We start from the raw sequence: 17,500 nt of genomic DNA on the forward strand, positions 1-17,500 counted from the left end.
TGCCAATACATTCAGTAAATTGTAACAAGGTACACACAAGTAGCCTAATTATTCAAATATCCAATCAGCAGCACCTCTGCTCGTCACGCGCAAGTTTACACTGCAAAGGTGGCACAGAAGAGGCATTTAGAGCGTTTATTTCTGCTGAAAAGTGGCATTGCTTTGATATTACGGGCTTGAGGTGGGTTTGAGCAGGCATTTTTTTAATGCTATATTGCATATTCCCATTGAATTTCGAGTAGGCACGAAGCAACGTTAGTGGTATGGCCCATACAGGTGCATTGAAGCTGATGATTCCCAAAATGCACCCTCAGTAGGCAGCACAGAGAGCTCACTGGGTATTGAGACACAGCCCTACTCGGTCATATGATTCCAGGGAAATCCAATTGACAAAGCATGACTACCACTCTTGCTCACTTATTTCTTTTAGCGACTTTCTGCCACTTTTCCACACTAAACGACTACATATATGCGGACTGGGTTACTGCATCGACTACGCAATATAAAACAATGCCCACATAAACCAGATACACGACTGAAAAGTCGACAGATTTAAGTTATTCGGGAAGTTTTATTTATTTATTTTTTTTACACATTTGACAGTTAGCAGAAACGAAAAAAAAACCGCTTACCAGCTCATGCACACACACACACACATTTCACCACTTCCCCTTCGTCAGAAACGCGCTTAACGTTAGAGGTCGTAAAACACTTTATAAAAGTAAACGTTGGAAATCAAAGCGACGCGTTAGCCGATTAGCATGACCGTCAATCACGAGATCTGGACTTAAAACTCGCGCAAAACCCCGAGCAAACTTTTTGTTGCTGTTGAGGTTTGTTAATCGTCGTATCCTTAAACGGTTTAATAAACGTGAAAGTTGGAAACTCGGGGACGTTCACGACCGACAACGTTTTAGTTTCTTTTTCTCCTGCTAATGAGTAAGTCATTAACGTTGTGTTAATCACATTCACGTTTAGGCAACATTAAAAAAACAAAAAACAAAACACTTTTAACGTTGTTTACTTTACAGCTAAAGAGAAGTTTAACTCATTTGAGGAGGTAAATGTGTCGCCCCCGGCATTTCTAAAGTATATGAAATCAAATAAACCGTATAAAAAGGCGTTTTACCTTCTCCAGAGCTCCAGGCGCATTTAAATCCGCGAAATTTCTAGAAATGTAGTAAAACCCAGTCACATAGTGTGTGAAGATCGTGTGTGTGTGTGTGTGTGTTTGACAGCTGACTAAAAACTGACCGGCGCTACTTCTCCATTAGGCTCCACTTACTGTGAGGCGCAGGGATTCACGAGGGGAACTATTTCCGGCGCCTTTGGACAACACTCGCCATCAGACACTTTACATATGAAATATATTATCAGTGTAATTAAATCGTATAATCATGCATTAAAAGTTTAAGTTTCATCTACGAACATGTGCTTTAAAAAACAAAAAACTGTCACAGACGCGCAGGTGCACTAGCAGTAGGTTGGGGTCCACCGGTCCATTAAAAGCTCTTGCTGGTATTGATTGATATTCGAGATGCTCTGGAGAATGAAGTTTCATCAGCAAGCAAAAATAGCAAAGACCTTACCCTCAAACATCTTACAACCTTGAAGTTAATGTGTTTAAGCACTAGATTCAGATGTAGATGTTTGCATTTATTGTATATATAAAGATAGATTGAAGCGGTTTGGTGGGTCTTGTTATTATAACATACAAAAAATATTGATTACGCACTAATCCTGTTGCATGATTTGATAAGTGACCTACTTTAATGCAAAATCATATTAAGCATTTTTAATTGCTCAAATAAAAGAATCGGTTTAAAAGTTGGGTTTGAGCCTGTTTATTTCTTAAAATAAAAATAGCTAAAATTAAAAAATGCAAATAATAAAAATAACACAATAAAATGTGTGCGTGTGTATTGTAAATTTATAAACTATATTACAATAAATTATAAATTGATCATGTAAATGATTGAATTATCACTATTGCCATTACAGATCATTTTAATATTTTTTAAAATGTTTATTTTTATTACATAGCATATTTTTTATAAATGCCTGGAAAACCTATGTATGGTATCTGTTCTACATTCATTAAGAAATGAGTTAATTAAAATATTAAAATTGATTAAAATAAGAATAAAAAATATTGAAACAAATATAATGATCATTAGTAACAGTGCATTATATAATAAATAGGTCTAAACAGACACACAAAAAAACATATGCACAAATTCATTCTTATCTGGCATGCCATTAATTTGAAATGGAACTATTTTTTGCATGAAAACAGTCATAACAGTGCTTCCTCTTCTGGTTTTCGGTGTGTAACACAACAGCTTCCTCGGTGCATGTACACTTTGGTAAACGAGAACTTTGCAGAAGCTCTTTAACGCAACACACACAAACACACAACCCCAGTTTAACGGTTTAAATCTCGACTTTATTTGCAATAACATCCACAACTCAGTGCAGCTAGAGAAGACACGTTATAAAGCAGTGCGGATGAGCGTGTGCACGCGGTTGTGCCACAGATCAGTAAATGCACTACATAGAAATTATTATTATTATTATTATTTTTATTTTTTTACAGTATTGCTATATCCCTCCCATTGGCGTGACTTGAGCAACTGATACCCATCAGCCTCAAGCATCGGGAGGGTTGAAATGGATTGCAATATCCAGTTTGCGAGGAGTCCTCCTTATCATCGACTTAAAAGCTTTTCCCTCGAACGGAGTCCTTTGCATTAAACGTTATAAGTTCCTGAGAAATCTTTCCACCGATATTATTACCGAGCCCAGTTTGGTCATCGCAGAAATACAACACTGTTAAAATGTCATATGTTACCTAGGAACTGAAATTATCCACTGGAGAAAAAAAAAAACAGAACGGAACGGAACGGAACAAACAAAGTAAAGAGAGATAAGAAAATAATTACAGTTATTTGTGACTGGCGCAGCCCATCTCCACGCGGACCAATAAGATTACAGAATTAGCTTCTCCAAGCCACTCCCCCAGGCAGATGCGCTCACTAGCACCTCCGGCTCTGATTGGCTGGAAATTCCGCCCAGCAGGCTCCATCCGGCCCAAGCTGGGAGAGAGCGTCTCTGTTGTTCTCCCTCTTTCTTTAAATTCACCCAGAGTCTTTTCTCTCTTTCCCGGATTTCTCGGCGTCTCCTCAGGTCTTTCTCATCATTCGCCGCGTCTGCCAGACTTGGAACTTGCTGTACGCAGCCTGAAGCATTTCCTCCAGGTGGCCCGTTAGCTGACGCGATCAGAAAACACGGGGAAAGCGTTACGCATTTCTACCGCAAGGCCATCAAAAATATTCAAAAACAGATATTTATAAATGTTCATACAATATGGACAAAAATATCAAAATGCGACCGATTGCACAGAGAAAAATCCCAATGCATTAATAACACGAGAACCTTTTTAAATCCTGTATTTAATTTACTGTATTTATTCTGAACTAAAAACGCATCAATCTGTGATGCTTGGCTGTCCAAACAGACCAAAGACAATAAGCATAACATTTTTATTAAACGTATTAAATGCGCAATATTTTGTTTCAATAATATGTTTTTAATATTTAAGAGTTTTATGGTTCTAGACAATACTTATCTCTAAATTATGCACATTTATTTTTACATGATACAAATATGAGTAAAATATTTCATTTGATTTCAAATTAAATACAGTGTTTAAGTTAAACATATAAATCTATATTACCTAATTGCTTTTAAGTGTTTTTAGACATGATTATAATGTTAGACCATTCAATTATATTCTTATTGCTATATTATAATTTACTATTATATTATATTTCTACTTCTATTTATCTATTATCTATTTATTTATCATATAGCATGCGCCATAGAAGTCACCAAGCTTCATTGAAAAAAATTGGAAAAAGCCTAAAATGTTTTGTTTTATTTTAAAATGACCGCCACTGATTTATACGCTACACTATCTGAACCAGTTCTTCCACACGGTTCTAGAAATGATCAATTCTGGTCTGCCCTTCTTCTAAAATGAATTATTTATGTTTTACTCTAAGCAGCAGAACGCATTAGAGTTAATGGAGTGGGTGTGGTCAGGGGGCGTGGCCTTACATTCGCGCTCAAATACTGCCGCTGGATCTTTTCTTGAAAGGGGTGGAGCTTGGTCACCTGGAATCTCTCCAGGTTCGATTTCATCTTTACCACCTGCGAGCGGGATGAAACAAATCACGATGCAACGAGACAAAACTACTCCCGTATTCAAATTCGTAAAATAACCGAAGGTGCATTTCTCGACCTTTTCCTCCAGGAAGGGAGTGTTGACGGGGAAACAGGACCAGAAGTGTCGAAGCAGCTCTCCGGCGGCTGTGTATAAGTGCTTGAGCTCGTTCTGAACATCGCTGGGCACTAATTCTACATAAATATACACAAAGAGAGTATAGATCAAGTTAATGGACAGCCAAAGCCCTAATGAGGTTTAAAACAACTGTTTTAAATTTCTTGCATTAAAATGTCAGTGGAAGCAACATCTGATGAACGCTCACGGTTTATGGTCTGTTGGCCTCCTCCCTGCATCAGAACTCCTCCGGGGGACAGTGCTGTGATGGCAGAGCTCGCTGCACCGCTGGACATCACCTGAAACAGGCCACAGATTATTGTAATGAAACACGCTAGAATCCAGGACTCACAGCCACAGAGGCGTACCTGCGTCAGACGGGGTTTATAGCTCCTCATCTCGTGCTGGATAATGCCGATGGAGTTGATGATGTCTTGACTGGAGGTGTAATGCTGTGACTGAAGAGGAACCGGGCCGTGGGAATATCTTACAGGATCAAACAGACGTAAGATGCAAAGCTCCTAATATGAATTGCCGGACAGATCGGTGGTCGTTTACCTGTCTGACTTCTTCAGGTTCAGAGCGATGGTCTTGCGCCCGGAGTCACCCTGCAGGTCGTCATACTCTATGGATTCCTGTAATTTTACCTGAAGAGCCATAAAATCAACAACATGATCTGATGCTCCTCGTGCAGAACTTAAAAAAAAATAACAATAATATGTGATTCCTGTAATTCAACCAGCTCTAATTGTTTCCTAAATACTGATCATCATATCATGATAAGAATTTAATAATACAAACATTTTATTTTATATTAAATAAAAATATAACACACAGAAAGACAGATAGATATAGAGACAGATATAATTTTAATTTATAACATAAACACAGTCAATACATATAAATGTGTGTGTACAACATTTTTTACATATGTAAATAATTAGAATAAATATATACACACATTATAACATATACAGTATAATGTCATATACATGATATATCTATAAATATATATAGATCTCTCTTTAATATATTATATAAAATAGAATCTATCTATATGTATCTCTCTCTCTCTCTCTATTCAATTTATATCTAATCTCTCTCTGTCTGTATCTTTCTATAACTGTCTAATTATCTATAACTGTCTAATTACTGTCTATTATATAATATATACTCCAATCTATCCATCTATATACATCTAATCTATAATTAACCTTTATCTATTTTCTCTCTCACTGAGATAGATAGATAGATGAATAGACAGATAAACAGACAGATAGACAGACAGATAGATAGATAGATAGATAGATAGATAGATAGATAGACAGACAGATAAACAGACAGATAGAAACAGACAGATAAACAGACAGATAAACAGACAGATAGACAGACAGATAGACAGACAGATAGACAGAGAGATAAATAGATAGATAGATAGACAGATAGACAGACAGAGAGATAAATAGATAGATAGATAGACAGATAAATAGATAGATAGACAGACAGACAGACAGACAGAGAGATAAATAGATAGATAGATAGACAGACAGACAGACAGAGAGATAAATAGATAGATAGATAGACAGACAAATAGATAGATAGACAGATAGATAGACAGACAGACAGACAGATAGATAGATAGATAGATAGATAGATAGATAGACAGACAGAGAGACAGACAGATAGACAGATAAACAGACAGATAGACAGACAGACAGAGAGATAAATAGATAGATAGACAGACAGATAGACAGACAGACAGACAGACAGACAGATAGACAGACAGATAGACAGACAGATAGACAGACAGACAGACAGAGAGATAAATAGATAGATAGACAGACAGATAGAAACAGACAAGAGAGATAAATAGATAGATAGACAGACAGATAGACAGACAAGAGAGATAAATAGATAGATAGATAGATAGATAGACAGACAGATAGATAGACAGACAGACAGACAGATAGATAGATAGACAGACAAATAGATAGATAGACAGACAGATAAACAGACAGATAAACAGACAGATAGACAGACAGACAGATAGACAGACAGATAGACAGACAGATAGACAGACAAACAGACAGATAGACAGACAGAGAGAGATAAATAGATAGATAGACAGACAGACATACAGAGAGAGATAAATAGATAGATAGACAGACAGACAAATAGACAGATAGATAGATAGACAGACAGACAGAGATAGACAGATAGTTTTTATTATCATGGAATTATCCATTTCCAATATTTTAGTAAATTGATAATTCCACGATATGAATACTTGTGTAATTATTTATGTACATCTAAAAGGGTGTTTTTTGTGTCGAACAGCATTCCACCTTTTTGAGTGGCGGCTGGAAGAAATCTGAATCTCTGGAGTTCCCATCAGTGCTGCTGGTCTCACTGGCTTGATCACTGGGAGCGTCCCTATACACCACACACACACACACACACACACTGATTAACATATCTGTGACACGCGTACGCAAACTCCCGCGCTCTGATGTCCGGACACTCACGCTTTGCGCAGGCCGGCCGCCAGCACCATGGCACTGTGGTGGTTGAAGCGTTTGATTATGGCAGAGTTGCTGTTCTCTCTCAGCGATTTGTTGGATGCGTTAGACGTCGTGGGAGCCGTCGCTGTGCCGTAACCCTTAAAGAGACGCACAGGGGTACAATTTCACCGAATCACGCAACGCGGCGGAAGTGCAATTCAGAGTGTAGCATCCCTCACCTCATCTAACGTTTTATCCTCGAGTGAAAGCAGATCCACCATGGGGTTCTTCACTCCCTGGGTCACCAACGATTTCAGGCCTGAAAGACGCGAAGACAAACTCCGTCAACAAGGGGAGTTCCTTCGGGCTTTATAAGATCTCAAAATACAGCATTAAGACGCAAGCACCCTTCTCATCCTGTTTGGCACACTCTGAGAAGATGTCCTGCTGGCCCGTGTTGATCCGGTCTCTGTGGAAGTAATGAGACTGAAAGAACCGTGTCCAGAAGTCCTTCTCCGTCATGTTGTGAGGAACATTCTCAGCGTATTTCTGCTTGACTGCAATCGAAGGCAGAGAGAGAGAAAGGGTCATATTCAATACTTTCATAGCACTATAATTATATCTTTTACGCTGTAATATTAGTCTTTTTAGCACAAAGCAAATCCGTTTTTTTAAGGCTACTGTACATTAAAGACTACTATGTGCAAATGACCCTGTTATGATTGATTTGACCATCTTTCGGTCAAATTTTAAAAGCATTACATGTATTTATCGAGGAGAAGGAAATAGGCCAAAGGTCATAGTTATTACATAAGCCACATTCATTTATAAAAGATTGTAGAAATTATGAGATGCTGCTTGATAATTATGAGATAATCACAATTATGCCATGAAATTTGAAATGATCACATTGAAAAATGATGATCGTTGACATTAAAATTCTTTAAACTAAATTAAAACTACAATGTAAAAGGACAAAATTATGAGATCGTTATGGCGGAAGATGAGATAAAGATAAATTAAGACAAAAGTTAAAATTATAAAATAAATTATGAGACTAAAATTGAAATTTAATTGCGAAATAAGGACATAAAAACAATAAAAAATTTTTTTAAAGGAATTCAAGTCAAAATTATGCTAATCAAGTAATAATTATGAGATACAGTATCGCTCACTTATCTTAATGACAAAACACATCATGAAAAAGTGAACTGCTGCCTATGTATGTCTTCTAAATCCCTATCACTTATGAAAATCCCTATCAATTAGGATGTGGCCTTAGAAGAAAGCTGTCAGTTATAGTGGTAACGATTATAGTACTAGCTTGAGTAAGATCATAATCGCATCTCTTACCTGTAGGGTAGGTTCTGAAGATCGACTCGATAATGTCAGAGGTCAGATTGTAACGCAGGCCGTTGCAGCCATCCGTCTGTGGTCTGATGTCGGCCTGTAACCACGGTAACGACACAATCATGGCACGAATTTACATTGTAATTGCTCTCATCAAACCGTCAGTCACGTGACGCATTTGAGCTCACCAGGAAGGCAGCAGAAATGCCCACTTCCTGTTTGTTGTTGTTGGAGACGGAGTGTTCCACAGTATTCAGGCTCAGCCGATTGGCCCAGAACTCCTCAGCGCTGATCACCTGACTCACCACCAAGTCCTTATAGAGCTGGAAGAGAACGGGGTCTTCCTGCAACATCCTGGAGCACGAAACATCAGCAGTCAGGCGCCCAGTTTGCTAACATAGTGTCAGAATTTAAAGGGACAGTTCACCCAAAAATGACAATTCCGTCAGTCATTACTCGCCTTCGTGTCGCTCCAAACCCTTCGCTCATCCTCAGAACCAAAATCAATACATGTTTGATGAATTACGAGACCTCTCTGAGGCTCAGAGATGCAGTAAGGAGATTGTTAAAATAACTTAGGGGTTCAACCATAATTTTACAAATATTTTTTGTGCGCACAGAAAACTAAAATAACTCTTATTCAACAATTTGTCTCCTCCGCGTCATCCTACAGGCATCACATTTGTAACATACACGACATATGCATGCAGATTACCAATGTTGGGGAAAGTTACTTTTAAAAGTACAAAAAAGTAACTAATTAGATTACGTTACTTTTGAGTTACCGTTTAAACGCGAGCGGCGCTTGATTGTTTGTATTTAATACAAGTAGTTCTATTTATAGCACACGTAAAAAGGCCTTTCACACCAAAAAGTGCAATAAATAAACCTCGGGCTGAAGGAGAAATCAATTCACGTCTGTGCAGCAGAATACAGCAGGTCTACTATTGGTCGTTTATCTAAAGTCATTTTTGCTCATCAGCACGGCTGAACTGGATAAAGATCGGCAGCGAAGACACCGGTTAGTAAAATGGGATTAGATATTTGCGTTAACATTTAATTTAATTTAAATTTTAATTCATTTCGATGAATACTAAATCTGTTTTTGCGAGTTTGATGAATTAATTCACTGCACTTCTGACTTCTCTCAAAAAGTAACACAGGTATTTTCCTGTAAAAGAAAAAAAAAAAGTAATGCTTTACTTTACTTAGTGACTCCACTAATCTCTTGTAAAGCGTCACCCCAACACTGTTGTTCACGCTTCGAACTGAATGCAAACAACTTCTCTGCACACGCATTGCACGTGTCGTTTACGTGCGTGATACTCTCCAAAAAAAGCGTAGGGTGACACAAAAATAAAGTGGTTATTTTTGTTTTCTTTGCACACAAAATGTATCCTTGGTGCGTCCGCAAAACTAGCCATTATTATTTTACTTACACGTGATTGTAAAGCGCTTTGGGTGTATAGCGATACACGATTAAGAGCTGCATAAACCATTTTTATATTTGATCGATCGACGGCAGAATTTTCGTTTCTGGGTGAATTCTCTCTCTTTAACGACGGCAAGCGAGATTGGACCTGTTCTTCTCCTCCAGCTCTTTATTGGCTTTCTTCTTGAACTTGGGCAGGAGCTGCTGCAGGAGCTCTTTGGTGGCGTCTCTGTCCTTCAGTGCTGTGCTCTCATTGGAGAAATGAAAGGTGGTGCTTTCTCCCGTGTGCAAAACCAGCTGGAGCTGGATCTTCGCCTTCCCATCAGGACTGATCTTCTGACCTGCGCATGAGAAAAATGACAGAAGATACAGATCCCGTTAGACACCTGATGTGAACAAACGCACAAATATAACGTGTTAAGTAAACATTTGTTATGCTTAAAAATGTTATTTATTTCCAGCCTCACTACTCCAGTCTTCAGCGTCACATGATCCTTCACATAATACGATATTCTCATTTGCTGCTCAATAAACATTTATTAACTATGTTGAAAACAGTCGGTGCTGCTTTAAATTTCTGTGGGAAGCCACGATTTTTGGATTGTTCGATGAATAAAGGGTTCAAAAGAATAGCATTTATTTTAATCTGAAATAAAGACTTTTACTGTTACTTTTGATCGTGCATATAATAATTTTAACAGAAGTGCTACATAAATAGAAACTTGCACTGACTGATCTTAAAACATGTCAGTGTTTTTGCTTTGTTTTGTGTTAAGATGCACACCAATAATGCTTTATAAAAGGCCATTATGTATTAATACATTGTTGGATAATATATGGGTGCAAACTGTATTATTTGTAACATACAATAATGTATATATAAAGAAGTTGTTTTAAAGTGTATGAATAATTTTGTGCAGTTCTTCGTAAGAGTGAACATTTCATTTCCAAGATTAATAACTGACTATTGTTTCTACATTAGCATCACCGAACAAGCTTAGAGCTCATGGTAGGTCTGTCTTAACCTATTGCTACGCTATTAATCCGTGCCTAATCTTATTTCAAAATTGATCTATTTTAGTATGTGGTCATGCACTCGTGGTTCCTCTAAACCAGCGGTCTCAAACTCAATTCCCGGAGGGCTACAGTGCCTGTTTGGAAGTTTCTAGTGATCCTTAAAAGCGTGACTAGCTGGATCGGGTGTGTTTGGTAGGGCTTGGAGCTAAACTGTGCTTGAGACTCAGAGGCTGAAATGCGAAACTCACAGCGGATGTCGGCGTACAGGTGGCTGACTGTGAAGCGGTCCTTGCCTTCCGGACCCCAGGCGATCCGCTCGGCCATCAGGTACAGAGTCCCGTCCTGCTTCCTCTGACGGACCCTCTTCACCACCAGCAACACCTCCTCGGACAGAGACGCCATGGCTACAGAGAGAAAGAGAACGATCCGATTAATAATGCAGGTTTATCGATAGCTCATCACATCATTTCAAAACCCATTAGAAACCTGGGCAGGGCTGTGAAAAGGGCGTGGAGTTCATTTATGGCTCTCAACACACGCATAAACGTGCAGAAAAGAGGTATTACATCAGATTTAAACAGCCATTAATCAGATTCAGAACAGATATCAAGTCACGTTCATATCAGATTGGAATCAGGCTCGGAATTGAAATGCAATCAGATTAGAATAGGTATGACCGATTCAGATTGAAACCAGATCAGACTCCTAATAGAAACCAGATTAGGATCAGATTCAGATAGGATCAGTTTGACCGGGACCTAACATTGCAGACGTGACAATAAATTCAGAGTAGAACGAATAAACCGAGAATGCAATTAAAATCAGATTTGGCTCAAATTAGACCAGACAGCTAAAAAAAACGATATTAAAGCAGATTCAGACCTGAATCTCCAGTGGAGCTAACAGCACTAGCACACATCACCCATTCTTCCCAAAAACCTTTACTAAAGTCCACAAACTGAGACTAGTTCGGAGTACAGGCAAAAACTGCGACCCTAACCTACTGTTTTTTAATAACCGAAACAATTTACACACAACAAAACACATTTTAAACACATTTAAAGCTGATGAAGCTGAAATCTGCACCTACAAGCTGAACTCACGCACACTGCCGGAGACTTGAAACAAAGTGCTTTATTTTATTACAGTAACCCCTCACCTGGCGCTCCAAGGCTGCTGAAGCCGAAGCCTCAATATTGATCTTGTGGTAAGCGGAGTGGAATCAGTGTAAATGATAGTATTTGTGTTTTATTTACAGTCGTTACGGACACCGTGAGTGACAGCAGCCCTCAGATCCGCCATAGAAACAAAGTGAAGCCAGAACGCCTGGCGCGCTTCCTCATAATGGCTGCAAATCGGAACCGGCTTCAAAATTAAAGTCCCGTATATGATCAATGGTTTTAAGTTTTATAATAATATAATGTAATGTAATATAATATCATATAATGTGCTCGTATTTTAATCATAAACATTTATTTTAGATTGCTTATAATTCCTTCTAACGCACGTTTGAACTTTTATTTTGACAGAAGACAGCGCTTTTGTTCCGGCTTTAGACGTTCCTAGTTGCTGTTGAGAGAACTTAAACGAATGAAAGCAAGTGAAGGCTCTTTATGTCGATGAGTTGGTTTGGCTTTGGTTTCAATGGATTTGGTCAGATAAGGCCGTGGGATGTGAGTGGACAGGTGTCGTGTAAAGTGAACAAACCTGTCCTGATCTCAGATGTGTTCAGATCACACTGCAGAGTCAGAGCCAGCTGGAGCTCCAGAGCTGATGTGCATCACACTGACTGTAAGTAAACAAATCAACATTACTAATCTTACCTTATCTGATCTATAATGTAATTAAGTAAATAAGCTTTTAAAAATTATATATATATATATATATATATATATATATATATATATATATATATATATATATATATATAAATAATTTATACAATATTAGTCATATTCATGGCTTCTAATGTTTAGTTAAATAATAATGATAAAATGACTTGCATTATTTCTATATAGATTTTGTTTCGTGCATTACTTTAAATGTCATTTCTGACATTTTTCATATTATGAAAAATAATCAAATAAAATAACACAAATTATTTACACGCACTATTTGTACCATATTAGCCACAGCTTACACATGATTTATGCATTGCTGTTTCAGTAATAAAATTCTAATAATAATCGATAAAATAATAAAATGAATTTACATTATAGTGCTGTCAAACGATGAGCTATCAATCACATACATATATATATATACACACACACACACATACAGTATATATTTGTAAGTGTTCCATGTTTGTCTATATTTGTATTTATATTCTAAATATATTTTTAAAAAAATTCTGAAATGTTTATATGCAATTACGAGTTAGCAAAATATTTTAAATAATTTTTTTTCCTTTTTGTTTTAGGTTTTTCCTACGATATTAGTCACACGCACAACTATACAGTAATTAGCATAAAATATATATGCATTTGTTCATACCGCTTGCTCACATTATATACCTTTTTTTTTTAAATGTCAGCTTTACTATTTCTAATGTACACAAAGTCATTCAAAAAAATGTACAATTTGCAATGCAGCAATGAACAAGTATACATTTTATTTTTAAAAATATTTATATTTATATTGATTTAGCTTCGTGCTTCTCTCTCGCGTATATTTTTTATCCCACTCTTTGTTCCCGTGAGATGCATCCCATGCACATCTTCCGTGCGTAATCCAAGTCAATGTTGTTTTTAGGTGGCAGTCATGTGTGCGTGTCCGGCTCATCACAAGAGCTCTGCGCGGGTATTGAGAGTCAGGGCTGCACGGACGCTCTCATCGGTGAAAGATATCTGACGCTCAGCTTCACAGGCAAAGTGGAATGCTGGGAAATCCGGCAGCCACAAAACAAGCTCGTGTGGAAGAGCGAGCAAGAGCTCTCCGATAGTACCGGTAGAATGCAAATGGCTTTTTGTGCATAGCCCTATCGTGTTTTGAGAGTGAATCTGTTGCTGGTATGATGATATTGACATGATGCATTTGTTCAGTTTCGCTGCCGTTGGTGTCAGGGGGGTACATCGTGGCCAGACCTCCTTTCTTCCGTCCTCTCTGCTCTAAACTCTGCGCCGTGAGCCTGGCGTTGGGCTCTGAACACGCTGTGCTGCTGACGTCGGACGGGTCCGTGTATTCCTGGGGATCCGGAAGGTACACGAACCCATTAAAATACTCCTAAACCATGATTTGCCTAAGTTCAAGAATATTTACTAATAAGATATTAAAGGCAGAGCTTTTAATGGTATTTAATTTTACAGTGTTTGCAAATTCTGTAAATGTAGCGCTCATTGTTTGTTAATGTTAGTTGTAGTGAATAAAAATTGTTAAAGCGTTAACAAAAATAATATATTATTATTGTAGAACAAAACGGATTGTAAATAAGAAAATTAAGCATATTTTTTATTTATTTTATTGACAGCTGAGCATATTTTATTCAAAAATATCATATTTTAGGTTGTAAAAAAATTAAGCAATTTTTTAAAATGACAATTAGGCATACTTTATTAGAAATTCTAATTTTACAGCGTTGTTATTGCAAGCTAAAACTATTAAAGATAAAATAATAAATGGAAAAAACTCTAAAGGTGAAAAACCTCAACTTAAACGGAAAATTTGGCATGGCAACTAAACGAAATGCAAAATTAAAAATGAATTAAAGCTCAGTAAAAAATACTGAATACAAATTACAAAAGCACGTCAAATTACTTTTGAAAACTACAATTGCAAAACGAATGCTTAAATAAATGAAAGCTAAATAGAAATATTTAATAAAAATGGCAAATGCACATAAAGTTGCAAAGTTGCAAAAAAAAGTCATTATTTTTAAATTTTATTACAATTTTAATCTGAAAATATAAAAAATTCAATAATAAAATAAAGTTTGAAAACAACATTTAAAAATAATAAATAATATATAAATAATACTAAAGTAACTATGGTCATTAATGTGTGTGTGTGTATATATATATATATATATATATATATATATATATATATATATATATATATATATTATTATTAATAATAATAATATATTTATTATTTATTTAAATTGTTAAAAGCATTAATTTTTATCCTTTTACTGTGAAAACACTTTAAACACTGCATGTCAAACGGAGCGGATGTCTGTTTTGTCAGTCACGGTCAGCTGGGTCACGGCGCTCTGACGTCTCAGGAGGATCCTCAGGTGCTGGAGGCTCTGTGGGGCGTCCCGGTCAGAGCGGTGTCTGCTGGGAACTGGCACTCCGCTGCCGTCAGCGGTCAGTTTCCCTCGAACTTTCGCGATCAGATTCAGCCGTTCGGTTGCTCATATTCAGACTGTCCATCTGAAATATGTGTTTAGTTGGTGGGGACCTGTACATGTGGGGATGGAATGAAAGCGGGCAGCTCGGTCTGCCATCTAGAGGCCTGGAGGAGCAAAGGCTCAAAGGAAAAAGCGGTAATATATATATGTACATGTATGTGTGTATATGTGTATATATGACTGCACATATGAATGTATTATTACAGTTACATGGTTATGTTACTGTGCAGGAAACGCTGAGCAGCCCACGAAGGAAAATGAAAAGAAGGAAGCGGATGTGTTTATTTCTATTCAAGCGTTCCCAGCTCTAGTAGACATCTCTAATGTGTCAGAGGTGGTCCGGATCAGCTGTGGATCCCGTCATACGGCGGCCGTCAGCGGTGAGATCCACATCTGATCAGCGGAGCATTACCTGGACTCAACAGTTCAAAACTTAATCATTTCACTTTTTTATGCGTAGGTACGGGGGATCTCTACACCTGGGGGTGGGGTAAGAGTTTCTTTTGTTTCCTAGAAATGTAAATAGCCTCTCGTGATGAGCAAAGCTGCGTTTATATACTTCATTCGGAAAGGAAAGTTTGCTCACCCTTAGGCCAGATGAATAGATGTTAAGAAATGTAGCATTATATCGCTTGCTCAGCAATGGATGCTCTGCAGTGAATGGGTGCCGTCAGAATGAGAGTTAAACAGCTGATGAAAACACGATAATTCGTACAAAATAAATTCAACTTTCACTTTAAGCTTCGGTCTAAAATGAGCCCATAATTCATAATAACACCTCCTTTATTATCCTCTCACATCGAAACTTTAACTGGAGAAAGCAGTTTTATTAGCCGAAAGAAACGGTTTGAAATTAAAATATACGTTAATGACGGATTTTTACAAACACACAGCTTTTCTCTTCTCGAATCATCAACTCTGGTCTGGTCTGGTCTGGCGTGGATTATTGCGACGTTTTTATCAGCCGTTTGGACTCTCGTTCTGACGGCACCCATTCACTTCCATTGGTGATGGAATGCTGCATTTCTCCAAACCGGTTCCCACGAAGAATGAAAATCATGCACACCTTGGAGGGCCTGAGAGCGAATCAATTCTTTAAAAAATACACGACGCTGACCCCAAACTGTTAAAAGGTAAAGTGTGGTCATTCTTATTTCCTTTAAAAAAGGCTAAAAGTTGCCTTTCCTCTGTCTGTGTCATTATTAGGCCGTTACGGACAGCTGGGACACGGCGCTGAAAATAGCACCGATGAGCCTACGCTGGTGGACTACTTCCCGAGCCATCGGATGCGTGTTAAAGATGTTGTTTGTGGGTTATGGAACACGTTTGCGTCCGCTGTGCCAAAAGAACAACCTCCGTCCTGACCGGAAACAGAGTGTCCTATAAATACAGGCATGTCAAAGTCGCTGAATTTGAGTTTATTAAATTAGATACAAATATATGTTCCAAAATACAGGATAGAAAGTAGGTTTTGTTTTAAACGGAGCAAGTAAAAATGTATAAATGGTAGAAATACTTAATAAGAATATACATTCACAATTAGGACGCTGCGTTAATGAAGATCAAAGGCGCAGGTGAATCATCCGGACCGGAAAGCGTCTCCCGTTCTGTGTAAACTTCACAGCACAATCTTGAATGAACTGCAAAAGAACATGCTCGGTCAATGAGGAGAGTCTTCAAGTCTTCTTAGGACGTTCACACTTATCTGATTGAGAGTTGTAATTACGATGTAATTTTGGTCTGAATAAATTAGTAATTTTTTTCCTAAATTTTTCGCCTCTAAATTTTTTTCCCCAACACAAAAACATAAAGTGGGTGAATAATTCATGCTTTAATATTTTATAATTATTGTGCTGCAACAAAGACTGATGGGAAATGTAATTTAGTCATAATATATTATTATATAATATGTATTATTAGATGGAAAACTCAAAATTAAAATTAAAAATGAGCCTTGGCAGCTAACTTTACTAAATAAGTTGACGTACTACAATTATTAAAATAAAAACTGCAATTAAAATAACTCAATGATAAATTATTTAATAAAGCTATATAAAAAGAAGAAAAAAACTAATAGAAATATCAAAAGCAATTGGAATTACTCAAACCTAAACTAAAATGTGAACTTATATATATAATTACAAAATAATAATAATAATATTACAAAAATGTTACACTATATTATTACTACTAAAGGTAAAACTAATACAGAAAGTATCATAAAACTACTAAAATAAATGATTCAGCTAAATTTGTATGTTAAACTATCCAGTTGAAACTACAATTACAAAAAAACTGAAATAAAAATAATTTAATAATTACATTTATAAAAGCTATATAGCTTATAATTTACATTGACAATAAAATTAATAAATATATATATATATATATATATATATATATATATATATGATTCTAATATAATACAAACGTGAAAAAATTACAAAAATCAATGAAAAAAAAGTACTATATTACAGAAATTAAATTTATCTAAAATATAAAAA

The 17,500-nt window shown here is 36.8% G+C and overlaps 4 protein-coding genes across 6 annotated transcripts in view; 1 reads left to right on the forward strand and 3 right to left on the reverse strand.

Moving 5' to 3' along the window:
- The window catches only part of hps5 (HPS5 biogenesis of lysosomal organelles complex 2 subunit 2), an 18,032-nt gene extending 16,744 nt beyond the window's left edge, over positions 1 to 1,288 (reverse strand). For 2 of the 3 annotated variants that reach the window (XR_006248044.1, XM_043227781.1), the window contains exon 1: positions 1,130 to 1,288. The gene's annotated coding sequence lies outside the window, so the exon portion shown is untranslated. Of the gene's footprint in view, positions 1 to 632; positions 864 to 1,129 lie in introns of those variants that run through there. The other variant, XM_043227782.1, reaches the window with a different exon arrangement.
- Positions 1,289 to 2,424: 1,136 nt separating this feature from the next.
- On the reverse strand, positions 2,425 to 11,955 carry gtf2h1 (general transcription factor IIH, polypeptide 1). The gene is made up of 15 exons (XM_043227855.1): positions 11,802 to 11,955; positions 10,891 to 11,046; positions 9,774 to 9,966; positions 8,382 to 8,547; positions 8,197 to 8,290; positions 7,251 to 7,400; positions 7,083 to 7,162; positions 6,868 to 7,001; positions 6,688 to 6,775; positions 4,901 to 4,989; positions 4,711 to 4,828; positions 4,551 to 4,641; positions 4,304 to 4,419; positions 4,120 to 4,212; positions 2,425 to 3,269 (listed from the first exon to the last, which is right to left on the reverse strand). The coding sequence occupies exons 2-15, from the start codon at positions 11,042 to 11,044 to the stop codon at positions 3,183 to 3,185; spliced, it is 1,653 nt and encodes a 550-aa protein (XP_043083790.1). The 5' UTR covers positions 11,045 to 11,046; positions 11,802 to 11,955; the 3' UTR covers positions 2,425 to 3,182.
- A 236-nt stretch (positions 11,956 to 12,191) lies between these two features.
- On the forward strand, positions 12,192 to 16,757 carry LOC122330672 (RCC1 domain-containing protein 1). The gene is made up of 9 exons (XM_043227897.1): positions 12,192 to 12,433; positions 13,397 to 13,591; positions 13,687 to 13,843; positions 14,831 to 14,952; positions 15,036 to 15,131; positions 15,227 to 15,376; positions 15,457 to 15,486; positions 16,203 to 16,388; positions 16,540 to 16,757. Exons 1-8 carry the CDS (start codon positions 12,256 to 12,258, stop codon positions 16,358 to 16,360), a joined length of 1,086 nt encoding a protein of 361 aa, XP_043083832.1. The 5' UTR covers positions 12,192 to 12,255; the 3' UTR covers positions 16,361 to 16,388; positions 16,540 to 16,757.
- Positions 16,399 to 17,500, reverse strand: part of cib1 (calcium and integrin binding 1 (calmyrin)) — a 5,818-nt gene continuing 4,716 nt past the window's right edge. The window contains exon 7 of the mRNA XM_043227924.1: positions 16,399 to 16,636. Within this exon, the coding sequence (XP_043083859.1) occupies positions 16,615 to 16,636 (22 nt within the window). The 3' untranslated portion in view covers positions 16,399 to 16,614. The remainder of the gene's footprint in view (positions 16,637 to 17,500) is intronic.

Source organism: Puntigrus tetrazona, chromosome 25 (genome assembly GCF_018831695.1).
Source record: "Puntigrus tetrazona isolate hp1 chromosome 25, ASM1883169v1, whole genome shotgun sequence".
NCBI lineage: Eukaryota > Metazoa > Chordata > Actinopteri > Cypriniformes > Cyprinidae > Puntigrus > Puntigrus tetrazona.